General features: G+C 36.4%; 2 protein-coding genes across 2 annotated transcripts in view; both read right to left on the reverse strand.

Moving 5' to 3' along the window:
* Nucleotides 1–866: 866 nt before the first annotated feature.
* On the reverse strand, nucleotides 867–5,402 carry LOC114636589 (cytochrome c oxidase subunit 7A2, mitochondrial). Its single transcript, XM_028784664.1, has 4 exons — nucleotides 5,283–5,402; nucleotides 4,073–4,162; nucleotides 1,826–1,910; nucleotides 867–1,068 (listed from the first exon to the last, which is right to left on the reverse strand). The coding sequence occupies exons 1-4, from the start codon at nucleotides 5,298–5,300 to the stop codon at nucleotides 1,010–1,012; spliced, it is 252 nt and encodes an 83-aa protein (XP_028640497.1). The 5' UTR covers nucleotides 5,301–5,402; the 3' UTR covers nucleotides 867–1,009.
* Nucleotides 5,403–9,117: 3,715 nt separating this feature from the next.
* Nucleotides 9,118–27,818, reverse strand: part of Tmem30a (transmembrane protein 30A) — a 29,656-nt gene continuing 10,955 nt past the window's right edge. Inside the window, exons 2-7 of the mRNA XM_028784663.1 lie at nucleotides 23,423–23,530; nucleotides 19,824–19,931; nucleotides 16,805–16,892; nucleotides 15,755–15,904; nucleotides 14,770–14,979; nucleotides 9,118–12,272 (exon numbers count right to left, since the gene is read on the reverse strand). Coding sequence (XP_028640496.1) covers nucleotides 12,079–12,272; nucleotides 14,770–14,979; nucleotides 15,755–15,904; nucleotides 16,805–16,892; nucleotides 19,824–19,931; nucleotides 23,423–23,530 — 858 coding nt within the window. The 3' untranslated portion in view covers nucleotides 9,118–12,078. The remainder of the gene's footprint in view (nucleotides 12,273–14,769; nucleotides 14,980–15,754; nucleotides 15,905–16,804; nucleotides 16,893–19,823; nucleotides 19,932–23,422; nucleotides 23,531–27,818) is intronic.

Here is a 27,818-nt window from a genome sequence, read left to right on the forward strand (position 1 = left end):
ACAATCCTGGGTTCCAGGGCAGCCTGGGCAATACAATCAAACTGTCTCAGAAAAGTTTTTCTTGTATAACTGTTACTAGATTAAGCCAGAGACAGTCAATCTATGGAGTATCAAGATCAAGGTTATTACTAAAGACTCCAAGCTATTTTCCTGCTCACAGGACTTTCACATGCCATCATAAAACACTTTAAATCATTTATGCAAACTTACTAGTCTCCCCACCCCAGTTAATGAGACCATTCTTTTCAAAATATTATCAGTGATTACTTTCACCACTAGACACTAGCTTGGCTCAGGTTTTAAGCCACTGGGGAGCTTTCTCAGCTTTCAGAGACACAAGTAGTCTCCAAGCGTCTCAGAAATGACCAGGGTACACCTTGTAGGAGGAAAACATGTGTGACTCCCTAGAGTCTTTTATAAATTAAGTTTCTTAAGCTTTATGCTAAGGATTAGAATAAAATCATTTAATACCCATTCTGAATGTAGAAAAAGCACTCAGGTGTTTTGCAGCCTAGTAAATCCTGAGACAGAACTCAGGCAACACTTCAGCACAGAAAATGGAGTAAGAGCCAGCAGGACCACCTCCACGTGAGCAGCGCCCAGCACTTCATCCAGGCCCTTAAGGCAAGGGCTAGAGAGCAAAGCAGCGTCTGTTCAATGGCCAAGCTCAGATGGTGTTAAAGACCATCTACTAAAATATTCCTAGCTGCTAAAAGTAAAATTTGCTTAAATACTATGACAATATTTTGGTGCTTTAGATAAATTTGCAAACAACTTTTAGAATTTCTTCTTATCTAAGATTTGCCAACTGCTGACCCAAAACTGTATTACCAGTAATTTATTCTCAAGTGAAAAGGGAGACAAAAAATGGTTAAGGACTGCTTTATTGGTGGCAGTTAATACACATCAATAAATATTGATCCCCAAAGAAGAGCTCAGTTACTCATCAGATTCCTGGTCCATCGAGCACTGATTGAAACTGAACCATGTGACGACTGGGATGATGACATCAGTTCTGCTTCTTGGGAAATGCAGCCATAGCTAACAGATAGATGGCATAGACTGTCCCTGAGAAACACACAAAAGGAGAGCTTATTAAGACTTTTGGTTTCAGTACACACACTTTTTTATTTCAGCTCAAATGTTAAAGGCAAAGTTGCTATTAAGCTTAATGGGTGGGAATATGGCAAAGGTAGAGTGTTTGCATCTAATGCCTAAGCCTGTGGGTTTAATTTCTAGTGGGAACACACACATCTGCGATCAAACATAAAAGTGTCTTGATAGATGCTGAAAAATATCTAAATTTATCTAATTTCATCATTTCTATTTATTTATTTATTTATTTATTTATTTATTTTTGGTTTTTTCGAGACAGGGTTTCTCTGTGTAGCCCTGGCTGGCCTCGAACTCAGAAATCTACCTGTCTCTGCCTCCCAAGTGCTGGGACTAAAGGCATGCGCCACCACTGCCCGGCCATTTCTATTTCTATTTTAAAAATGTAGATATAGCATAACAATATCCTTCAATATAATAAGGAACACAAAACTGTTTTTTCAACCCCCAAGTATTAGAGTGTGAATGTTTAGGGGGGCTGAGAACAACTAGTGACACACAGAAAATTAGCTGTTAACCACAAACCTGTTTGTCAAATCTGCTTACTGGTCAAATGCGTAGTTTGTTTTAACTGCCCCCCCCCACTGCTCATCTGAGGTGCAGCGAGATGGTAGAAATGGTATACAGATAGACTGCAATAAACATGGCACATCAAAAGCAAGAAAGCTATCACAGCTGCTCTTGACTTGTAAACACTAAAATGATGTCTTACCACCAACTGTCAGAGCCATTGTGGCTCTGTAGAGGAGGGCATCGGATGCCCCGCCTTTCAGATGAACTGGCATCCCATTATCCTCCTGGTTAAAAAAAAAAAAAAGAAAGACATTGATACATGTGTCACTTGTTTCCAGTTAAGTCAGGATATTAATTATTCATATAAAACCAACAGCTACAATCCTTCCAGAATTTAAATAATTTAAGAGGCTTACAATTTTTATTCTTTCTCTACTACTACTTTAACTTTACAAACTTGTAAAAGACAGCATTGTTTTCAAGCTAATTTGAGACCTAAAGAGGTCTTTTTGAGGATGATACAAACCAGAGCAGTAAAATATATTCCTTGAATTCAATAATGTAAATACAAGATACTGGCAAGTCAATCCCCGGGAAGATTGTTTTCCTTATCAAGTGGGACAGGGGCTCTGATTTATAACACTAGTCTATCATCTTATATCCACTTGAGAATCTTATTTTTATGCAGCATATATAATACTTTACTACTTGAAATTTTGCATAGGGAAAAAGTATACATCACAATAAAACAAAAATCATTCACAATCTAATTACTTATAAAGGATAACTATTCTAATCTATAGGGCCTTTCTCCAAGACATACCACCCAGTAACAGTTATGGCATACATCTCTATTTTTAATCCTTATTATTTAACAATTCTGTTAAGTTATACATACTTAATATACAAAATGGCATTATGCTATGTAATGATGTTATATACTATTTTGAAAAACAGTTTTAGTCTAGTTAATACTCTCTTCAGTGGCTATATAGTATTCTGTTGGGTGAAAAAAAGTCTGAAGTACATTAATCAATCTTCTAATAATTTATAGGTTGGGTTAAAATGCTTTTTCAATTTCCTTATACTCATGCATGCAGTTTACAGAGGTGTCTGAGTGAGGGCTTCTTCTTCTTTTTTTGTTTGTTTGTTTGTTTCAAGACAGTTTCTCTGTGTAGCCCTGGCTGTCCTGGAACTCACTCTGTAGACCAGGCTGGCCTCAAACTCAGAAATCCACCTGTCTCTGCCTCCCAAGGGCTGGGATTAAAGGCGGGCACCACCACTGCCCAGCGTGAGAGCTTCTTAAGTGATAGATTTGTTTACAATATTCCAGTACCAGCTAAACTTCTGTTCCTAATACACCACTGCTCAGCTTGTAAGAAAGCCTGTGACTGATATCTTTCTCTCATACCTGGCAAACATAATCTATTTTAAATCTTTCTACTTAGATTGCAAGGAGTGCAGTTATCATTCATATCTGTTTGCTTTGAGAAGACTCTGTTCTAATAGCTGTTCCAACAGAAGCTACAGTTTTTTGATTCTAAGAACATTTACAGTCAGGGTAAAATAGCCTTAAATCTACAAAACTGAAAAGATAATACAGGGTCACAAACATTTCTTGGTGACAGTGACATGGTTAAGCTGGTATATAAAACAAAAATGTGTCTAGAAAGGGGCTTCATAGCTTTGAAGGCAACATCGAACGGCAGGACTTCTGTCCCATCAGTACACAGGGGCCAGCAGTGGTCCTCCATCTAGATTTCCAGAGAAATCATATTCAGGCTCCCATAAAATGTCATACTCCAAACCTCTGCAGCTTCCCAATCCACTAGCTAGAAAGTAGAAGTTAGGGCAGAAGGAGCAGAATACAAGGCTAAGTAAGAGTCAGTCAGGACTGCAATGCCTGATGAATTCCACAGGTATCACCATCTCGTGCCCTGACAGCTATGGTGAGATTAATTTGCATTTCTTACAGATCTGTAATTCTTTGAATACTAGTGACACAACCATACTTAAGTTGCTTATCCGTTTCTTTTCCTTCAGCGATAAATCCGTGTATTTTTAGGTCTTGGTTTTTCTCCAGGGGACTTTTGATATTTCCTTAGAAGCCTTTCCCACTTAAGATTATTTACTGTACTCTTTCCTGCAGGCATGCTACACCCTGTGACATCTACTGAATTTCTGCTTATTTTTTGTTTCTGAACCTTTTTATGGTTTATATACTTATTCCACAAAGAATATCAATTCATCATAAATTACACACTCTCACACACACACACTCACACACACACAAATTCACTGACCTCGGCTTCGTTTCCCACCTCCCTGAGCACCTCTTAAACACAGCAAATATTCTTACTTATGCACAAAAACTACTTGAGCACCTCTGATTTACCCGACCTTCTCAGCTCTATTACAATAACAATCACCTAGAACACTGCAGTACCTGAAACAGCTTTTGTTTCTCTGGAACTTTGTTTTCAAAATGCCTTCGTGAAGTGGTGCTGATGGTCCTCTGGGCAATCTGACGAAGGGCCTGAAACAGAAAATCCACATATATCAAACAAGACTAAAGTCTAAAGAAACCTGCAAAGGCAACTTCCAACCCTTCACACTGTGAAAGGAAGCTGAGACTCAGACCATTACTGAACTTGTCGGTAATAAGGTCCAAGACTAGCATCCAGATTTTCCAGATGTTGTCTAGTCTCTGCACTGTGCTTCATGTTACATTCCAAAGTCTTCAGAAGCCATTAGCTATATAATCGGTGCCTGAAGTTAATCAGTAGTACTTTATAATCGCAGAACAAAACATACTGATATACAGAAAAATAAATTATATATGCCTTATAAGCTCTTAACATTTTAATTTAATATTTGCCTATGTCAAAAATCTATTACTGGCAGGGCAGTGGTGGCTCAAGATTTTAATCCCAGCACTAAGGAGGTAGAGGCTAGGATAGTCTACAGAGCTAGTTCCAGGATAGCTAAGGCATTGAAAAAATACTTTGCAGTGGAGGGCACATACTAGAACACTCCTAGAGATCTAAGAAAAAAAATTAATGAGGTGTAAGTCTTGTTTAAGTCAAATAAATATGCACTCCACTTTCTAAATGGTATTGGTACATTAATAAAGTTTTATTAAATAATTACAAAATAAAATCAGGCCACACCTTTTTAAATTTTGGAGAAATATTCACCAAGTATTAAAGGCAATTCATTACTCTTCAGTCATAGAACCAATTAAATCTCACCTAAAATTTTATAATTTAGTTCTTTAGCTTACTTCTGAATCAGGTAGGAATCATGTAAATTTTTATTTTTTCACTATGGTACAAAAAAAATGACAACAAAAAAGCCACCTTCTTCCTAGCGTATCCAGGTGTCCAAGATCTCCCCCACTGGAGCCTACATCAGAACTACAATCTTAGCAATAAGCAACAGCAAGCTGTAATGACTAGGAATCAAATGTGATCCTGCTCTTCCCTCCATGACTACTCAGAAATAGCTAGGGGCGAGTGGTCGGAAGGTCAGAGAAAAGGACGAGCGGCCAAGGTGACTCCGGCTGCTGTCTTCTGCCCCATTTCAAGCAGGGCTTTCTGGTACCTGACCCTCCGCCCCGACACTGTAGTACCAATCAAACCCCCAAAGCTACCTACCAGCAGATTCCGCAACATCTTGGCTCAGTTGTTGCCCACCAACCGTGACTACTGAACGCCAAAAATCGAAAACCACCAGACCGGAAACGGAACTCCCTCCTGGCGCTGCGCGTGCGTCAAGGAAGCGGGTTCGTTTCGGGAAGAGGAGGGGCACGCGCTACTGACCATAGAGAGCGGAGGAAACGCCAGAGCGGCTCCTCGCAGCGGCCGGTCTAGCCTCCGGACCTCCGAATCCATCCGCACCACCTGTCTCGGCCCAGCGGCGCCGACAGCCTGACCCAGAATCACAATTGAAAGCTAACGCCGCCTACAAAGGAGAGGCGTGATGTCTCTGCAGCCCTCTTCATATGCTCTGGTGGGCAACCAGACTATCCGGAAAGTAGCTTGTCTTTTGAGAAGCCTTTGAGACATTGTTTACAGTCTGAAGGAACAATGGATGTCAAAGCTACATTTTGTAAATATACAAAAGCTCCTCTTAACACGGATAGAGTCCAGTTTTGGGGTTTGTTTTCCACAGATGAAAGTGGGAGGCTTTGTGCCAAGATCATATAGGAAAGACCGGTGTTGGTATCCACAGGTATCTAGCACCTTCTGCTAAACCCTTGTGCTGGAAGCTCTTCCTGTGTCCCCAGACTGGAACTGGGTGGCTTCGTTTTTGAGTCTGGGAAAGGGCTGAAAAGAGGGGAATACATTTTTAATCCATGTTCAACACAAATATCGACTGTGTTGTGCTTTCTCGGATCAGCAGAACATTTCACTCCTTGATGGAATTGTCGGAGGTGCACGTATTTTATAAATAGGCTTTTAGCATTTTGCATCAGTCTTAACTATTCCTCCTTACAACTGCCTTTATTCTTCTGCACACCCTAATGTTATGTACAAGTAAAAATAATCTACTCAACACTTAAACAAATGTCTTTCCACTCTTTGCAAACTTAGAAACGACCTCATTGCCATTTCAGGCAAATGCTAATGATAAACGGGTTCAACAGTGTTGAGTGAATAAAAATTGGTAATGTCTAACTACTTCAAATCTTGGGGTACTTTTTTTCTTCACAACCTACTCCATGCTAATTTGCCCCTAACACAGTCTAAGTTTTCTTCCTTTCCAAGTTTATAAACACCGACTTATATAAGACCGACTTATTTTCTACCACCTCTAAATTATTTGATAATTACCATATATACCAATGGTTGGGGTACGGTGAGGTTTTTTTTTTTTTACATTTATTGTCTGTAATTGAAGTTTGTGCTACTGTCTCTGTTTCACCACAGGGTGTAAGTTTTCCCAGAACAGACTGTATACTTACCATTCTCCTAACACTATTAAAGATGGACCCACTAACCAACAGTGAATGCATACTGTTTGACATATGTAGGAATACTGACTGTTCAAAAAGAACAAAGAGTTCACATTAAAAGTACCTATTACTGATACAGATCTTTACAGCCCTGTCACTTAGGGCAGTACAATTTTCTCATTACTAGATCATTCCATTTACAAACACATTCTATTTTAAAAAGGAAAGCACACATAGGAAACAAAAATGTTTACTATTCCATTCATGGCGGAATAAGGATTTCTTTAAACTTGTATGCCCTTCCTTTTGTGCTAGTCTTTTTCAAAATCACCTCTCAGGCAAGCTTCTGCATTATCAGCCACAAATATCACAGTTGCTCATTCCCCCAGAGTACATTTTAATTTGGAAATAAACCATCAAGGCAAACGGAGCAACACAAGTGTGAAACTCCGGGCTTTTAGTGAGATTTCCACACACCACTCTCCTAATACTCCTCTTGCACACAGGTCCTCTTAGTTTTTGCTTGGCTCCTCATCCTTGCAACACCAAAATTTCAAAGTACCTTTCTCTAATTCATACTAAACTAATTCATACTTTCATATTTTTTTTTAATTCTTAAGGTCTCTGGAATTTTCCCCAAACATTAGTATTTTCCTACCAAACCCTATGATCAAATTCTACCAGTGCAACTTCAGAATCTTATCTGACCATTTATGATCTGTGTTATCATCACTGCAGGCCAAGCCAGCAACATCTTTTGATTTTATTTCTGCAAAAGCTTTGTTCCATCTTCATCATCTGTCACCGTTGTTTCCCATCATCCAGAATTTTAAAAAAATAATAAAAAATAAAAAAGCTTGTTTGACAAACATAAAAATCCATTGAATATAAAAGTAAAAGAACAAGAACAAACCTCCCAGTGTGTTGGCTTCATTCCACAGCTGTGAGTCCCAGGGTTCTTCACTAACTTGTTTCTGCATTCTTAACTGTCATTACTTGGATAGAAAAATTTGGCTGAAATTTGGCTTAGTCTATCAGACTTTACTGGTTCCTCCTAAATATGCTAGAAATTTAATACCAGGTGTCTGAATTTATCCAATGACATGTTATCTTTCAAAATGGGCTCCTTTCCAAAACATCAGTTTGGGGTTGTTTGCTTTGTTATTGCTTGTTGTTGTTCTTGTTCTTTTATACTACAGAATGGCTCTTTGGAAGAATTACTGACATGAGACTCCAAATTTAAATTTTTGAAGTTGCTAGGTGTATTCATTTTAATCCAAGTTTAATGAAGGAACGTGTCTGAGAAACTAGAATGTCTATTGTGCTCACTTCAAGATTACTATTTCCCTTTATTGTGTATCACAAATGGACTGACAGTTGATCATTTCTTAATACTTCTCTACCAGAAATCTTTGTGGTTGTGGTTTCTACATTGAAACTTCATTAGCTATTACTGTTAAAAGCAACAGACCAACAGAAGAAAACTCTCAGTCAACAGCTGGTAGAGCACATACAACAAAGGATACTCAGGGTTGGGCATGAAAATGGCCAGTTGAAAGGCATACACAACAACAAAATAAAACAAAACAAAACAAAACAAAAAAACCCAAAAAAGTCAGATCTCTATGACATTATTCTTCTCATCCAAACTGTGTTTCTGCTGAAATGCCCTGGTTGAGGAACTCATGGGCACCTGGAGTGACCTACTACTATTTTCTGCTAAAGGGGCATTGAATCAAACTATCCTCCCAATTCCTATTAGATTACCCATTTAGTTTAGTGCTGTGAATGGTGGTTTACACAGAAACCCATAACTGACTGACCAATGCAGAGAGTAAATGTCAACAGAATGCTCATGCAAAATTTGGACATCTACATCATCCCCAACAAGACTTTGGAACCACCAAGGAAGTCAGGGTGGAAAGACTGGAAAAGCCAGAGGAGACCAGGGAGGACAGGAACAGAATGTTGTGTCTACAAGCAAGCACATATATATATATACACAGAGCATTAACACATACAAATCAAAACATATTCATCAAAAAGTAGGCTCCATCTGTGAATATTCTAGAAACTATAGAAATGAAAGAAGTCTTAGAAATTAACTTTTCTAAACGTGTATTAATTCAACAGAAGATGATGGTGCTGAAAGATCAAACTGAATTTTGTAAAGGGGAGAAGATGCCACTACACAGTGAACACACAGAACAACTATGCAGCAAACTGAGAAGGTAAGCATCTAAGATCAGATTCATCAAAAGCAGTAGTGGAGAGAAAACTGCTTTTAACCTAAAATTATATGCATAGTCAACCTATTAGTGAAATATGAAGGCCAAAAATAATTTATATGTTATATCTTCTTAACTAAAAAATACTTATTTTATGTGTTTACATGTGAATCTCTAGGGATGAAAGGAAGCTTATGTCACAGATTATTCTTTTTCATCATAATGGCTTGAGAAATAACTATTTGACTTTGAAAACTGCACACACCTTAATATATAATATATGCAAATAAGATCACCATCGTCTCATTTAGTTTTAAACAAAATATTTATTTTAAAATTTAAAATGACATTAGGAAAAATGTGCTTTTCACATTTACTATCTGATGGGTGCATGGGCTAAATTGGACTTTAAAATACTTTACTAGATCATTCCCTGTACAACAGACATTTATACATCAAAACTTTGTAACTGCAGCACTTTTACCCCCTTACACTTAAAACTCCAATGTTTACAAAGAACAAAACTTTGCAATGTAAAGAGCCTGTACCAACCCTCAGGCAGTATTTCAGTGCAGAGGCAAGCAGCAGCAGAGCAGCCTCCCAAGCCTCGCCTCTCACCTGCTCCTCTCTCAGGTAAGGGTTTTATTTACTGAGTGCTTAGCGTCACTGCAATCACTGTCCATTCTCTTGGATAGAATCCCAACCTTAGTCAGTCGGCCAAGAACTGTAACAGTCTCACTACTTCTTGATAAGAACCCTCAGTAACATTAGTAAGTTTGATTATGTTGTCAGTCATTAATAAATATAAATATAATAATTTTAACAGTTTTTTCAAATGTACACATGGACAAGTTAAAATGTGGACTCAATAAGACTGGGTTAAAACTGAATACTAAGCATTAGCAAAAACAAATGGACATTATTTTAGTAAGACACATAAACAGCACAATTAATTTTGTTCACTTTTATTAATACAAAACATCCTAACAGAATAACTTTTAATATAATTAAGGTTACAAATAAACTTTGTCACTATCTAATAAATAACATTCACTTGACTCTTAATTGGATGATTCTCTATTAGAACAGTTATTTTCTCCAGTTTATTTTAAACTGCCTTATGATTTCAATGAAACATCTTAGCTTTTGCTTACTGAATATTTTTTTTCAGTTGGAAAATTTCTTGTGCCAAAATACTTGCAAATGAATGCATTTTTCTAACCCTTCTACTTAGTCACCGTAATGACATCAAATTTTCTATGAATGTCCCATATTCTTCACATTTACAACAAGAGTTGGTTTCAAATGACAGGAACCAGAGAAGAACAGGAACCATCAATGCACTTGTAAAACAGATCAAACTTCAATTGTACTTTTAAAGATTCTATCTTCTCCAAGCTGTGAAAATGTGAGAGCTCTCCAGTTTCCCTCAGCAGACCCCTTGGTCCTCAGTTAGAGACAGATGCAGACTAGTTAGTAGTCTTCTTTCACCAGCACTTACTTAGGAAAGACTGGCAGCAACATCACACATCTTATTAAGAATCCCCCAAATAAACTGACCATCATATACAACAGGGACACTTTCCAGAATAACAGCATTCTGAATGATTGACTGACAGTTTTAGAGAAAGAAGAATTTTCATCCTGAGAAGTTTTCATATATCCATAATCAAGTAAGCTGTGCAAGTAGTATTTTTATAAGTTGAAAGTCACCATGAATTACAAGCTTTTAACAGAATATCTTGTCATACAAAGCTTATTTAAGTGTGGCACATTTCTACTATGAACCATTGAATTTTTTTCTTCTTTTAAGCACATATTAATCTGAACTGTTACATTACCCAGACTGTTTGATTTAAAATACAACCAAAGGAAATCATTCCAAAGTTTGAACACATAAGCATTCTACTACACAAATATGAGTTACTTTAGTTCAAAAACAAGTAATTTCAATGCAATGGAGACAATTCTAATTAATACATACATTTTCATGCATGTGGAAAAATAATTTACATTCACTTCAGGAATAAGTCTCATAGCAAACAAATTACAGCACTTATTCAATAAAAGACTATTAAAATAATTCTAGTTAGAAAATAAAGTAACTTCAATTGATCTATTATAACCTTTTTTTAATCATGTACATACTCCAAATCCCCCAAAATTTAAGTAGGAAATGTATAGAACATCTTTTAAGGTATATCTTAGGAAAACTAACCAAAATATTACCTTCATTAAAGAGAATGTGTATACATATCCACATTTGCTTAGACCTGTATGCAAAAATTTAATGAAATATGGAAGAAATCAGGATTTCAAATTTTTCTGGATTAATACTAAGTGAAATCACTTACCTGCTAAATAAAAACAGCTTGAGGTATTTCCAAGGCAGAAGCAATCATCTTAACACTACAAACCACAATAATGAAAATAGCCTCCTTTGAACATTTATATCTGGTTTACAGTTGGGGCATAGGAGAGGATTTGCCAAGCTGCTGTCCCACCTCACCTAGATTCATTCTTCCCTTCTGAAGTGTAAGCTTCCAGGGAAATGATCACATATAAACACTTCAAATAGCCTGGGATTCCAGAATGCAACATTTTAGCCAAATGAGAAAGAATTTAAAATTCTAACCAAGACCCACCTGACTTCTTTAGATATTAATTTATATGCTGGACAATCTAGAGTCTGAAATCAAAGTCATTATCAGAAAATTATAATAGAGAAACTGTAACATATGAACCACCTCAACAAGGAGGGACTTTAAGCCTTTACACACGACACATGAATATGATGAAGTGTTTTATTTATATTTAGTCTTTCTTCAATCTGAACTGTAACCAAATTTTCAAAGGTTAGCAAGTCATTACACTCATACATCTCATATCCCTTTCATCACACAGTAGGCACACATATAAAGCATCATGTCAACATGTTATCAACACAGCATCAACAGTTTAAGCAGTAGACGCATTTCACATGAAAGAGGCTCTATGCATCACATGGCCTGTCCCAATGACAAGCAGACATTAGAATGTCATTTTAGCAGTTACAATATTGATATAATCAATATAGCTAATTTTTATACCCATCATATATTTTCATAAGCCACCCATACATATGAAGCAAAGAACAAAGGCTGTTTTTTTTTAAAGTTATGTGCCAACTTCAAAATGACATACTAACCAGGCATCAGCATTCAAAAGCTAGGTTGAACAGGACTGGCCTTGATGCACATGCAGTAGATTTGGTTTCAGAATATAAAATTAAATGGTGATGTCAGCAGTATTACTACTGTTTCTATATTTATGATTAATTACTAGCAGTACAACTCCCAGAAGGAAGGAGATGGATCCAATAGTGATGTAAGCAATTCCCAAAAATGGATTCTTTCCTCCCATCCATGAAATAGTGCTCAAGATCATCCGTTTTCGTCCATCAAAAGAATGCACAGGGTAATCTGACAAGGGTATAGGAAGACTGTCTGTCTGCGGTTACATGATGTTTAAAACACAAGCTCTAAAGTTAACATTTAATTTAATTACTTATAATTTGTTAATATAATTCTGATACATGGGTACCTTGCTTGCATATTATGAATCATGATAGATAGATTAGATAGATAGATAGATAGATAGATAGATAGATAGATAGATAGACAGATAATGATAGACTGAACTATATTTTGTTATGTTTTAAAAACAAGGTCTTGCTATGTAGCTCTGTATGTCCTGGAACCAACTATGTAGACAAGGCTGGCCTTTAAGTCACAAAAGATCAGCCTGCCTCTGCCTCCCAAGTGCTGAGATGTGCCACTAGGCACTGCAAACAAACAAACAAACAAACAAAAAACTATCTTTAAAAACTACTTCAGATTTTTTTTCTCTGTATAGTACTAGACATTGAACCCATGGCAAGGCACTCTACCCCCATATATATTCCCAGACCTGATCTAGTAAAAAAAAGTAATAACAATAATGTTGCTAGTAGAAGCAAAATGTCTTAACAAAACAATAAAATTCAGTTCTATACAGTATCTTGGGTAGTTTTAGTCTTATTACCAAAGAAGACTAAAAGTTTCAAAGTAATGTAATATGGAAAAATACAACAAATGAGCCACACACACAATGGCAACAGACAAGAAGCAAGCAGAAAAGAATCAGAAGTCTTAAGTCAAAGAACATGTTTAAACCATAGCTACAGGACAGAGAGTACTCTAGGGAGAGGGTCACAAAGCATGATGCGCAAGTTTTAGCTGGTTCACTTGGAGCAATAACTAAACTTATGCTCAAAAAATTGAGAGCTTAGTGCAGAATTCAAAACTGACTAGTAAGGAGATATAAGAGAGGAGAAAGCAGTCTTGGATGAACTATTTATATGGCCCATTCTAGGATGCTGAAAAGAGTAGAGAAGTCAAAACTAAAACTAAAACTAAAACCTGAACTGAAACTCCTAAAAGGGGCCACAGTCTGGAGGTGTGGCAGGCTCTACTCTAATTACTGAAATCAGTCTTAACCTGAGGCAAGAAGCAGTGCTACTTAATTGAACTCTCCAAGGATCAGACACAGTATCAAATCAACTGTGTCCCTTCTTGCTCTTCTTCCTCTAAAAATTTGTTTTCTGTTTTAACTCCATTCAACTCTGCTCTTAATTCCCTCCTTATCTTGCACCTTTTACAGCTAGGTCCCAATGTTTTGCAAGCCTCCAGGTTTCTGCATTGTTGAACTATCAAGTCTTTTAGCTATCCTACATTCTTCCTGAAAGTGCTCTCAGTCCTTGGGACCCTACAGCAGACTCCCTGCCATCTACAGAATTCCCAGCACTACAGACTTTCCTCTCCCATGTTCTATATTAGGCTACACAATGGCACACACCAGTACGCTGTGCTGGACCTTTTTAGATGCTAACTAGAGTATTGCCTTATATTCTGGCTATCCTCTCAAAATAGTGGGTCTTTCCAGCAGCACATAAAGTGATTCTGTGTATTTAAAACTGCTCCTAAACGGCTATAGTTTCAAAGCCACTGTTGCTTTCAGTCAGGCACTATTAGGCCATTTTCAACTATATAAACAAGAGCCCAAGAACCAAGGATAATCTTTATTTTGAAAATTGGCCTAGTAACTACTTACTATGCAACTCAAACTAGAAAAAAACACAACCACCACCAAAACAAAAAAGAAAACAAAACAAAAACAAAGCCCACCTAGGCTGGGTATGGTTGTGCACACCTTTAATTCAAGCACATACAAGGCAGAGGAAAGCAAATCTGAGTTTAAGACTAGACTATTCTCATAGATATAGAGAATTCCAGGTCATCCAGGGCTACATAATGAGGCCTGGTCTCAAACTAAAAAAGGATGTACTTATGGTTTATTTAGATAATAAAAAGTGCAAAGATCCCACACACATTTAAAATGCTAACACTTGGAAATCTTTAGGTTCACAGTGTATATATAAATGATGGGCAAAGTACTTTAAAACACTGAACTTTGTTAAGGGATAAAAAGAACTGTCCAGTGTCTCCTTCTTGTAAAAGACTGCTTCTGGGCCAGAGAGATGTCCCAGTGGGTTAAGGCCCTTGTTGTTCAAGCCTGATCACCTGAGTTCAATTCCTGAAACCCATGTAAAAAGGTGACAGGAAAAAATCAAGTTCTCTCTCTATGGTGTCCTCTTACCACTACACACACACACCCTGGTACATGTGCATACATCACACACAAATAAATAAATAAATAAATAAATAAATAATAAAGACCTTTGAAATTAAAAAAAAAAAAAGAAGTAAGGCTTGCTGTCTATGCAGAAACAGAAGCGTGAGACCCTACATTCAATTACTAGCACCACAGAATAAGTAAGTGAATCTAAAGCACAAAGTAACACGTCACAGAACCGACATAAGAATTTCATAAACTCTTTTCAAACTCTATGTGTACACATAACCAAAAAAAAAAGGATACTGTATGTGATGTTCAAATAGTACTGTCCAGCTGGTAATGTCGGGTGTAAATCATCTCTCCGCTCTATAAGACGATACAACTTACGAAAAGTAGGTAATGCTGCAGTACGCATCCAAACAATAAAGTCTTCATTTATGAATCCGTTATTACTTTCATCATCAGGGTCTAGCTCATATACTGGTTTATGCCAGTTTACTGGCTTTGTTGTATCTTGATAAGTTGTGGAGGGAGAGAGATGGAAAATCAAAATATTCAATTTTATAAACAGTTTCAGTGAAAATTTACAGTACTAAAAAAAAAAAAAAGAAGAGAAAAAGTACAAAACACAATCTGAATATTTTCTTATATTCAAAGGTATAAATACATTCACATCCTAAGGTATCTTAAAAAATCTAAAGAAAAACCAACTCTATATATAACAAAAAGTAAAAAGGACAGTTAATATCTTAGCAGAATATAAAAAGGATATTGAGGAAAAGGCAGATTGCTTCATGTAAAAATATAGCATTAAGCAATATATGAGTCAATGAGATGGCTTAGCAGGTCATTACCATGGCCCTTGCCACCAAGCCTGAGGAACCGAGTTCAAACCCCAGGACCCACAAGGTAAAAGGAAAGAACAGATTCCCCCAAGTTCACACACACACAAATAAATGTGAAAATAAATTTTAAAAAGAAATATTGTATTATAAAACTAAGGCAGTGGAGAAATAAAACTGTATGTGGATTATAAATAAGAGTTTGTTAAAACAAATTGCGGTAGTTTATAAGGATTACAGCTGAAAATACTAGAGAAATTCAAATAACAATTAAAAGAACACATTTTCATTACAATTTTAGTACATTTTAACACTTATATAACTTGGTATAATGTTGGAAAAGAAAATGCTGTTCTTTAAAAAATAAAGTAAGACTCTTTAAGACAAAATTTAGGTTACTTTACTAAACCTACTTTTAGACAAGTGGGATATTGGTCATGTTTTACCTTTAAACTTTTCTTGGAGGCTGTCTTTTCCAGGTGGATTTCTGAATTTCACATTTTTATCTGTCCACCAAGCAATACCTTTTTTCTTCAAAGGAATTGGAATAGGCTTGGGATCAGATTCATTGGCAACCAGAAACAATTCTAACGTATCTAAGCACAAGAAATGGAAGATATTACTAATATTCACTAAAAATCCATAGCATCTGATTTACTCTATGAAAAATAAGAATCTGGGATTTGTTCCAAAGTAGTCAGAAAGAAGGCATAGGGTTAACAGGTACTCTTTATTCAGAGGTGAATTAACTTTTGCAATTTTAGAATTCTAGATGCACAAGTGGACTTGTTTTCATTTACTATATATCCAAGTTACTTTCCTGACATGTGAGAAGACCATGAAAATTAATACTAATCCAAATACAACTGGAAGGACATCTTTCTTATCTTTTGTTGGTTACTGCTGCATTCCTAACAGTTCCGGCCAATCCATTTTTCTGTACTTAGTATTCAGCTCTTGAAACACAAATGGTACAATGAACAAGTCCTTTTCAATGTGTTATACACAGAAATCAGGGACTTCATGTAAAACACACCAAATATTTCAGTAATACCAAAAGTTTAAATGACACTGGTTTTGGTACACTGAATTAAGTAAATTATTCTAGTTAATTTTATTTGTTTCCTTTGGGGACTTTTAATGTAAGTACTAGAAAATTTGAAATCGTTTGTATTTGTGGTTCAAACTGTGTATCTATCAGATAATGCGTATCTAAATGATCAACTGTAATTCCCCTTTAATGGTATAAATCAGCGAAAGTGACTCCGTGGCTTTTACTGTCTTATAAGAAATTGGAAGAAAATTCTATTTTCTTCTCAGACATAGAAATCCATTCTCATAAAAGAATGTTCAAAAGGAAACCACAGGGCATCAAGATCCTATTAATTATCTGAGTAGCTATCTTTAAGGTGAATTTCATTAATTCCATTCATATTACTAGACTATTATATAGTTTCCTAATTATCGAACTGCATGGATGTTTATGTCAAGCATACCATTAAACATGCTGTTGGCAATAGCTCCACATGGAGCAATCGGTTTGTCTTCATTTCTTCGATAAGGTTCACATTCCTTACTTGGATTCTAGTTTTCAAAGGGAAAAAGAGAGAGAAATTATCATCTAGATCTCTGGAAAAATGATGAGCTAGTCCTAATTACTAATTTAAAAAATTCTAGCCTTGTATTTTCCTCACTCATAAAGTATATGATCAGTCTGTAAGGAAAACAAGCTCTAAACTAGCACCACATTTAAATACTCAAAATACTCAAAATATTACAGTATTTTTTAAGTAAAATGTTTGCTTACCTGTACATAGCTATATATGACTTATCAACTTAATATTTTGATTTTCATATCAACACAGAAATCACCACCACAAAGATTTCTGATTGACAAAAATTAAATGGCTAGTTATCAATGCAGCTGTGATACATAATAAAGGGTATAGTAACCTGGGAATAAAGACACTAGACATTCTAGCTTCTTGGACAAGCCCCTTAATAAACTTGTTCTCATTTATAAAATGAACACATCCAACACTTCAAATTTTGTAATTTGGAGTTAAACCTTCAAGTCTAAAATAACAAAGACAGGAATCATCTATAGCAGTCTACACCAGTATCTAAACTGTGCAGGATACTGGCAAAGCAGAGCATGTACTTGCCCTGCGGGCTTGCTCTTGACTCACTACTTACTAAGGAGCTCAAGGACAGGGAACAGTGGATGAGTGTATCTGAAAATATGCCTTAACACTTCTGAACATTCAGGCAAGCCACAGTAATTAATTTTTTAAGCATTTAACAAATCAAAGTAATTTCTATTTGAAAGTTACTTTATATATGTAATACACATACATACCACACACAAACGCTAGTTAATGTCTTGGACTGTTCTACTACTGACTGACTTTGGCCTGTATTTTCACTGTGTTTATACTAAGAGAAGCACTCACTACGTGCACAGAAAAACAGGGGGAAAACATGATGGGGTCTTATAATATCTCTTTATTATTCTGAGTATTTTGAAGAAAACTGATTTCAGTAAAAGGGCTGGACATATCAGTCTGTGAATCACATCGGCCACCGTCAGAGAGGCTTCCTCCTGCAGTAGATGAGAACTGATATAGAGACCCACAGCTGGACAAAGTGCTGATAGTTCAAGAAACAAGCCCTCCCCTCAGGGCTCAGGGAACTATGTGGAACAGGAGGCAGAAACTCCATAAGAGCCAGTGGGGATAGAAGACACCAAGGAAACAGTATTTAATATATACTATAAACCATGCAAGGTGCCAGAATCAAACAAACACAGGCTGATAGAAAGGGATAGAGGTGGGCCAGGGAGTGGAGGAAATGCCAGTTTGTCCTTAGAAGATCATGTAAGTTAATTCCTAAAATAAGAAAATAAGAGTTGTTTCCAGGGGACAGGCAGTGGTGTTGCACACCTTTAATCCCATCACTCAGGAGGCAGAGGCAGGTGGATCTGTGGTTTACAGAACTATTTCAAGGACAGTCAAGACATACATCTCTCTGTCTGTCTCTCTGTCTCTGTCTCTCTGTCTGTCTGTCTGTTAGGGGCAGTCTTGCTTATACAATGAAGGCCTAAAATTAGCAATAGGCCTAAGTCAGCCTGCTAACACAAAGTCTTGGTCTTTGTGGAAAAACACTGAACAGATGGCTATAGGATCTTGTAAACAAGCAGCCTTGGTGGAAATTTACCAGCCTGGATAGTCATAGACCTTGTGTATACGTAAGCCTTGGTGGATAGTACTAGCTTAGATAAGAACAAGTGAATCATGGAGTCATAAGTGACCTGTTCCCTGAACCTTCACCCAGCCGATACCCTGTTCTGAAAGGTATCTGTATTCCTATGCTCCTGTGTCATCCCCTTCCCCACATCCTGCCTTTATGTGTATATAACCCCTGTGTGAAAAGTTAAAAATCAGTGGTTTGATCAGACTATAGACAAGCCGCTCGTTCTTTGTGTTCGCCTATTTCCCCCATTCTCTCTTTCAGGTGATCTCCCAGACACTGTTCAATGCCCTGCTGGACGGACGGGGCCCCTCTCTGTCTCTCTGTCTCTGTCTCTGACACACACACACACACACACACACACACACACAGACACACACACACACAGACATACACACACACACAGAGTAGGTACCATGTGAAATACAGGCAGAAAAGAGACAGTTATCTCCAACTCTAGCTGTCACATCAGAAATATCAAGCTCTCTCTGAATGATTCTATGCTAAAATTCTTTTCTACCTCCCCTGGCTTCCACCTCCCAAGTGCTGTGATTACAGGTATGCACCACCATGACTGGCTCTCTACAGTGTATTGTAAGAGATTCAAAAGTTCTAAGAAATGAGAAACTACTCCAGTTTTCAAATGTTTGTCTCACTGAAAAAATGCCATAAAATACTTATGTACTAAACACTACTATGAAAAGCTGAACAGTTAGGAAATTACAATACCATCCATGGATTTCTGAATAGAGCCAAGCATTAGAAAAGGAGCTTGTTACACATAGCCTATAGCTTTACTCCTACAAACACATACAGTAGACTTGGGAATTCTAGAAGCTTTAAATTTTTGCTGCTTAGTCTTCCCACAGTGCAAAGTTTAAAAAAATGACAGTTACTCAATTTCGAAAGACAATTCCAGAAATTGAAAAGTTCATCTGCATATCCCTACCTAGCATAAGAATAATGAATAGACCCTAAAAGAACACACTGACACATCCAAAATACTAGACGCATCAAAACCCCATTACAAAGAGATGAAGCCAAACTCCCAAAAAACGAACAGGCAGTAGTGGAACTGAGAAGTTATTTTGTGGGCATTTAAGAAAAAGTATTTTAACTAAAAATTTCTGTTAAAACTAGAAACGACAAGTAATACTTTAATCTTCTCTAAGATCATTAAGTCCTTAATAACATTTCTGAATGAATATTTACAATATGTTCTTACTTCACAGATGCCACATATCTGTATTTCATCATTCTACTTACAAGCAAAGCACTAGGGTCTCCATTTAACTGGCTATCATCTCGAGATTTCACATAACGACGATGATTTTGATAGAAATTAGACAGTCCATAATACATAAACACATTGCCCTAAAAAAAAAAAAAGAAAAGGGAAACTTTTTTTAACATAAAAGTTAATATTTGTTTTATATGTATGTAAAATGTAAGCAATTCATACTTCACTGTTTTACAATTTGTGATAGACAGGTACTAAGGTTAAGTAGCAAGTAAAATAGTATAATTAAATATAAATCAACTAATAGTAGAGCAACTATACTCTAGTTCTTAAATTCTTAGGTAAGTTTTTAAAGAAGGGGAAAATATTACCACCTACAAAACAGGTATTGGCTAAGTCCAAGGCATACTTTATTAACTGGCTTGTAAAGCTACTGACCAAGTACTTAAGTACTGGGAGTAAAGCTCAGTACTAGTGTTCACCCGGCATGTGCATGTGTGAAGCCCTGAATCCAATCCCCAATACCACAAAACATAAGCAAGCAAACAAAGAATAAAGTATGCAACTGTAAATAAAGTTCAACTCTTTTTTTTTCCCAAAGGGGAGGGGGTTTATTCAGGGCAGAGGGCAAAGGTGGGGAGAGAAACGGGAGAAGATGGTAGAGAAAGAAGAGAGAGAGGAGAGAAGTGGAGGCCAGACATGGCCACATGGAGAGGGGGGGAAGGGAAGGGGAGAAGGACGAGGGGACAGAGAGAAGCTAGAGGCAAGAGAATAAGAGAGTAAGAGGAAAAGTTCAACTCTTTAAAAAAAAAAATAAACTATCCATTAAGTATTCTGTGCCGTCTGGAGAGATGGCTCACTGGGTAAAGAAAATGCTGTATGAGCATAAGGACTTCAAGCATGGATCCCAGCACCATCATCAAAGTCAGGCATGGCAACATTCATCTGTAAACCTGGGGATGAAAGGGGTCAGGGAGGAGACAGGCAGATTCCAGGAGCTTTCTGGCTAGCCAGTCTAGCTTAAATGAGAAGCTCCAAGTTCAGGGAAAGACTGGTCTCATGAAATAAGGTGACAAAGGAAGACATGCACTACACACACCTACACACACACACACACACATACACACACACACACGCACATATGCACAAAACACACACAAAATATTTTCATTAGAAACAATATTGAAAAATATTAGTGTGCTTTGAGTTATAATGTAAAGTTTTACTAATTCAAATCGGTTTCATCCAGTTAGCATCTACCTTTCAGAAGAAACTTTTGACTTACTGTCCAAATAAATAAATTATAAATGGAATGAGAATATACAATTTCACAGGATGCTATATATACTACTCTTTCTTATTTATTAAAATTTATGTTAGTGTACCAAATATTTCATAACAACATTTTTACATATATATTTTACTCTGCCCATGACACTTTCTCCCATCTTGCACCGGTTACCTTCTGCCCTCCAAATAGTCTCCCAGGATATTAGAGACTATTAACAATTAGTAAATTAGTAGTTGTGAAAAAACACTATTAAAATATTTTATAATAATAATAATCAAGAATGGTACTTTAATGGAGGTAACTTCAAAATATCCTGATAAAAAAAGAGTAATAAACAGAAACTGAAATAACTACAAGGTGCTAAGAAAACAACTGACTAAAACTGTTATAGGTTAAAAAATGTTATTTTCTGCTTTCTGATTAGAGCCTCCATTTTTATATTCATATTTTCAATTAGAAGAAATTCTCTAAACACAGAAGTGATTTATTTGACTTGCTACTTTCATAAACATTTAAAGACTGAATACTTAAGGGTTCTGGTAGCAGAGACTTGTAATCCCAGCACTTAAAGAGGCAGATGGGGGATCATGAATTCCAAGCCAACCTGAGCTACACAGCAAGTTTAAGGTCAACCTAGAGTACCTGACATCATACATCAAAACATAAATAAATGAATGAAAATATTGATTGTTAAATAGCAAACAATAAACTTTCCCATTCTATATAAAAGGTATTAAAATGGAAATCTTTGGGTGAATTGTTATCAAATTGTGTGACTAAAACATGATAAATATGTTTAGGAAAAAAAGAATAGCATCTCAATTAAGAACAATAATAGTGAATTCAATTTGTAAACTGAAAAGAGATCCTCTCAATCAATTCTGATATAAAAGTTGCTTTTATATTCCCTGAAATAGTTTCAGTCCAATTCAAAATCTGTGAAGAAACAAACCTACAAAGACAAAATTTAAACAAAATTTAAACAGGTGTTCTAAAGTGGGGAATGAGGGGGATGATGTTTGTTTGAAGAAAGAGTTTCTCTGTGCAACAGCCCTGGCTATCCTGGAACTTTGTAAACTAGGTTGGCTTCAAACTCAGAGAGATCTACTCATCTCTCTCTCCCAAGTTAAAATAAACATTTTGAATAAGGAGAAGGCAACAAAACCTCTAACTTGTTCAAACCCTCTCATTTCTTCAATTCTGCACAAAACCAAAGCTTATTGCATTTTTATAATATGCCCACCACTGCACTTTTCAGACTTCTCCCAAATCGGTTTTCATATCTTAGTCCCAAAGGCGCTTTTACTTTAGTGTAAGAGTATCTATAACCACTAGATGGCTTCCATCCACCAGAAACTACTAAAGTTATCACTACCTATAGAAAATCTGAATGAGGACACTCAAACCTTGGTATGTATTGTGACAGCTTTGCTTCCTGAAGAATGTGGTTAGGTTCTTTTTTTATTTTGGGGTGTTTTGTTTTGTACTCTGTAGTCTTGGTTGTCCTAGAACTTGCTCTGTAGACCATGCTGACCTCAAACTTACAGGGATCTGCCTGCCTGTCTCCTAGGACTAAAGGTTTTCAACAATCATGCACCACCACCACCTGGCTTCTGAAGAATGGTTTTAAATTCAATTTTCACATACAGGGTAGAACAAACTGGTCTCTACCCAAGCGAATTCTGAAATTTTATGTTCTTTCCCATATGTTCATTTACCAAGACTAGAGACCAGTATTAAATGTCACATAGGCACGAATGTGCATACCCACACTCCTACACACATGTACACACAGGGTGGGATCCAAATACCACACTATAAAAATATCAATAAAGTTTTAATAAGTATTTGTTTTTTGGGTACTGTTTCACACCTCAAAAAATAATTCAATTAACTAATGGGATGATGAATGTTGTCTTAAGAAAGACTTATAATTAAAAGTTATTTTAAAAATTTAGAAAAAATTTAAAAGGCTAAGAATTTATACCATCTAAAAAGAAATCCAAGTACCAAGAAATAATTTTAAAGTACAAGCACAAGAAAATTATAAACTTGACAAAAAAAAATTGATTCTTGCCCTTTAAAATATGGATCATGAATAATGAAAATGCCTTAAATTTCATCTACAAAATACTAAAAGGCAGAGAATTCAAATTAATGCATTTAATTACCAGATTTAACTAATCTAATGATGCAATAACCAAATATATAGAACGACCTTCAAATGTCTATAGAATTCAATAAACTAAGTTGATCTGTTAATATAAATTATGAATAAAAAGTACTATTATTTTTAAACATGCCTTTTCTAACAGATTACTTTGAAACACAGACCTCAAACGACTGTTCCAGTGTGAAGTTAATGGTACAAGCACAAGATGTCACATTCGGAGATAAACATTTATTGCAGGGGCTGGAAGGTTCTGTTCCAGTGTAATCAATCTGCAAAAGAAAAAGGTTAAGCAAGCAGTTCCTTGGAGAAAAGAGAAACCTAAAACTTGCATAACCTGCTATTGAAAAAAAGTCAACAAAGCAATACAGACAAAAACTCCTGTTGTGTACTTTAACAGTGTAAGGCATTAAATAGTAAAGAAGCTCCTTCTTGTTCACTGTTGCTCACAGTCTTCCTTTTCCACCCAAAGAAATAGTCATATGGATAAAACTGCATAATGTATAAAGACGTAAATGTTTGTAAGGTCTAAATTACTAAGATACAGGGAGAGGGCATGGGAAGCTCTGTGTTCAGACTCTCACCCTTGTGTTTCTTTCAAGAACCTTCCTCTTCCCACAGTATATGGCATCTGAAATGAGGATCTATCTTGTAAGAGGTAGGGAGGAGAAGGGAACTTGGGAGCCCCCTGACTTTGAAGCAAGAAATGTGCTTAGCTTAGGGAACTACTTTGTATAAAAAGTAAAGCCAATTACTAGGGAGTGTGCTTTGAACCTGTGGAATATGATGCTAACTGACAGAACTGTCAGAAGTCTTGCTGTGGTACCCCAAATTTGTTTTTTTTTTTCCATTATGAATAAAAAGAATTAAACACACTTTATTTTTTGAGAGAACTTGGTTAGAGCTGTCTGTGGATGCACAGGCTGTCCTGTTGTTACAGTTTGGATAGTAAGTGTCCCTTCAAAAGTGCCCATGAGTTGGGATTTTGCTCCTAGCTGGTGATGCTATTTTGTGATGTTCTGGAAACTGAGAAGTGGACCTGGATAGAAGCATGTTTCTGGGGCACAAGGTCCTTGGTAGCATCTTATCCCTGCAAATCTCCTCTCACTACTTCCTGCTCACCTTCTGCTACATGTTTCTGCTACCATGATGTTATCTCTTTTCAGACACAGAAAAAAGCAAGCTATGAGCTGAATGTCTGACGCTGTGAAACAACACAAATAAATATTTTTTTCTTTGAGTTTTTTTTGGTCAGGTAACCACTCCACAATCAATATTTCTCCCCAAAGTGGTCTATTACAACAATATATGAACACTGAAATTATCTTCACCTACAGTTTAGTTTCAAGTTCATTTTTGGTTGAAAATTCTATAGGTTTAAACAATATATAAACATATATAACCTACCATTATAACATAAAATACTTTTAACTGTCCTAAAAAAATCCTTTATCTTTCTTTTACCTATTCATCTTCTGTATTAAACCACAGTAAGCACTCACCTTTTCACTGTCCTCATAGTTTTGTCTTTCCCAAAGTTGGAGACTGTTTTCATACTGGCTTACTTTACTTAGCAACCTACACTTAAGTTTCCTCTATATCTTTTCAGAGTTTTACATACTACAGTTTATCTATTTACCTACTAAAAGACAAGACCAACCTGATCCAGAACCGACAAAGATCCTCTCGCCTCTCCTTCCAGAGTGCTAGCCTAAAGGCGTATGCCATGCCTAGCCCATGTCTGTGACTTATGTCACTGGTCTATAGTATTTTGTTCCAGCAGTTCCACCAGGTGCTTAAAGCCCTTTATCTTCCTTGAGGAGGTATCTAATCAGGTCTTGAGCTTTTTTTTTTTTTTTTTTTTTTTTGGTTTTTCGAGACAGAGTTTCTCTGTATAGCTCTGGCTGTCCTGGAACTCACTCTGTAGACCAGGCTGGCCTCGAACTCAGAAATCCGCCTGCCTCTGCCTCCCAAGTGCTGGGATTAAAGGTGTGCGCCACCACTGCCCAGCTCTTGAGCTCATTTTTATCAGGCTGTTTCAATTTTAAATTTTAAGTGTTCTTTTAGGTAACAATTATCAGATGTTTAAATTATTTTCTGTCAGTCTGTGACTAATCTTCGAAATCTCTTGATAACTAAGAGTTTTATGGTAAACAGTCTTACATGTTAAAAATATTAAATAGTTATCTTTATAACTGAGAAAATTTTAAATTAAAATCTGGACCTAGAAAATAGAACCACCATCTAAATTGTAACAGGTAACTTTTAAAAACCTGCAATAACTTAAGAATGCTTAGTGTTATCAAATTGTTACATAATGTTCTGTACAACTAATTTTCACAGAAGCTTATTTGTTAACTAGTAGAACTTTGCTTTAGTTTCTTCTTTTCACTGCAAATATCACCAATAAGCAAGGCATGTAACAAAAATTAAATGAAGACAGAAAAGCACACATGAATTTCATTAGACTTGTGTGCTACAAATCTATAAAGCCTGCTTGTACATATCAGTCCACTTACATACCAAATTTATGTCAAATTAAACCGCAAAGGAAACTGCATTTTTAACTTCACATTTCTTTCTCTTAAGACTTATCTAAGTGCCGGGCGGTGGTGGTGCACGCCTTTAATCCCAGCACTTGGGAGGCAGAGGCAGGCGGATTTCTGAGTTCGAGAGTTCGAGGATAGCCTGGTCTACAGAGTGAGTTCCAGGACAGACAGGGCTACACAGAGAAACCCTGTCTCGAAAAACCAAAAAAAAAAAAAACAACCTCCAAAAAGAAAAAGACTTATCTAAGAAATATAAATAGAAACTTCTTAAGTCATCTTCTTTAATTGATCACTTGTACAAAGAGTCAGACTTCACTTAACTAAACAAAAATTTGATGGAACTGAAAATCAAATAATATCAGTATAATAAAACTCAACATTTTATTAATTACTAAATATCAAATAATACTTAAAGCAGATAGCTATAATACATTCATCATGAATTGTTGATTACTAACTTTTAAAGTGCATTAAAAGTTGCATCTTTTAACTTCGAGTGACTATGAAAACAGTGTTTTTAAAATTTATTCTAGCTAACTTTTAAATTTTAATAAGAGCAAGGCACACTACAAAGTACTAGAACTATATAACGTAATGTTATATATACCGTCAACAGTTGACAGCTTTCCTTTATACACATTACGTTATCTGATCCTCACCAAAATCCTACTATGCTACCTCTATTACATAAAAAGAACATACTCAGAAACTTTCCAAGTGCTATTCTAAAATCCAAGATCTCTGACTCAAGCATGCTGCTTCTGCTAAACCACATTTACCCAGGAATGGTCAGTCTACTCAACCAGAGGGCAGACTTCACTAATACAAGAAAGCTGTCAAACTGGATAGCAGAGAGACAATCTTTAGCAAATAATCTGTACTTTTTAGAAGAAGTAAAAACCAGAGCAAACCCAGAAAAAGAGAGATAAAAAAAAAAAAGAGGCAGCACTGGAAAAGAGATAAAGACAATGAGAACTAACACTTTATATTATGGAGAATTTTCATGATAGAAAGCAAAGAGATAAAGCTAAGAAGGTCAGTGAGCCATAACAACACACTGTATTTTATTGACTACTGCTATCACATGTGTTCTGTCAGTCATATATGAACTTAATATAAGTCATCTTAAAGAATGGGCTTTAGAGACAGATGGCCCAGCAATAAAGAGCTCTTGCAGGAGACTCAGCTTCAGTTCCAAGCACTTACACTAATGGCTCACAACCACTAGCTCTAGGGGATCCAAGGCAAGCATATGGTAAACAGACAAGCATGCAAGCAAAACACCCATACATATAAAATAACATAAAATAAAACTTTTAAAAGTAAAGTGGCCCTGCAAAGTTTGTTATTATTTTCCTTATTTTAAATTAGGACAACACTTAGTTCATTCCCTTGCACCAAAAACCCTAATCACCAAACAGAACAAATAACAAAACTAGTCCTTAATCAGCTGGATCTGATACTATTATAGATAAGTGATGTCAGACAGGGCTTACATTATAAGGTCTGTACATAAGCATCCAAATGTGGAATTACTCCAGTGTGTGTGTGTGTGTGTGGGGGGGAGATATGGAATGGTCTCCATACATCTAGAGTGAGAAACGGTTTCTCCCAATCACAAATATCCTACTTCTACTCTTATGCCACAGGCAATAATCTCCATATTATGTCAAGCCCAAGTCACTCTTAACAGTTAAAGTGTCATTAGGTCACTTTATAATAAAGATTCCTGTTAAAAGCCAAACCTTCCAGATGCTTCCACCAAAGAACTTCACAGACTGAGCCCCTCCGCATCTAGTGTCTTTTCCTCACAGCTGCTGTAAAGCTGAAAGGCCACACAGTTCTCACAAAGAAAGAGCCCTCTACCCTCACACAAATCCCACAGTGTGGAGCCCAAGGTAACTAGACTATAGCCACACACTAATCCCCCTATCCAGAGTCTCTGTGACCAGGTCAGGTAGTACAGGCTGCATATAAATAAAGCCTACAGGATTGCAGTTCAGGACCTCCC

This window comes from Grammomys surdaster, unplaced genomic scaffold, assembly GCF_004785775.1.
Source record: "Grammomys surdaster isolate TR1022 unplaced genomic scaffold, NIH_TR_1.0 124554, whole genome shotgun sequence".
NCBI classification, from domain to species: Eukaryota; Metazoa; Chordata; class Mammalia; order Rodentia; family Muridae; genus Grammomys; species Grammomys surdaster.

What these genes read in the sequence shown, in the direction of transcription:
- LOC114636589 (XM_028784664.1), bottom strand. An exon ending in AGAAACAAAAGCTGTTTCAG is followed by an intron (nt 1,911 to 4,072) that starts GTACTGCAGTGT and finishes TTTTTTAACCAG; the next exon opens with GAGGATAATGGGATGCCAGT. An exon ending in AATGGCTCTGACAGTTGGTG is followed by an intron (nt 1,069 to 1,825) that starts GTAAGACATCAT and finishes TGTGTTTCTCAG; the next exon opens with GGACAGTCTATGCCATCTAT.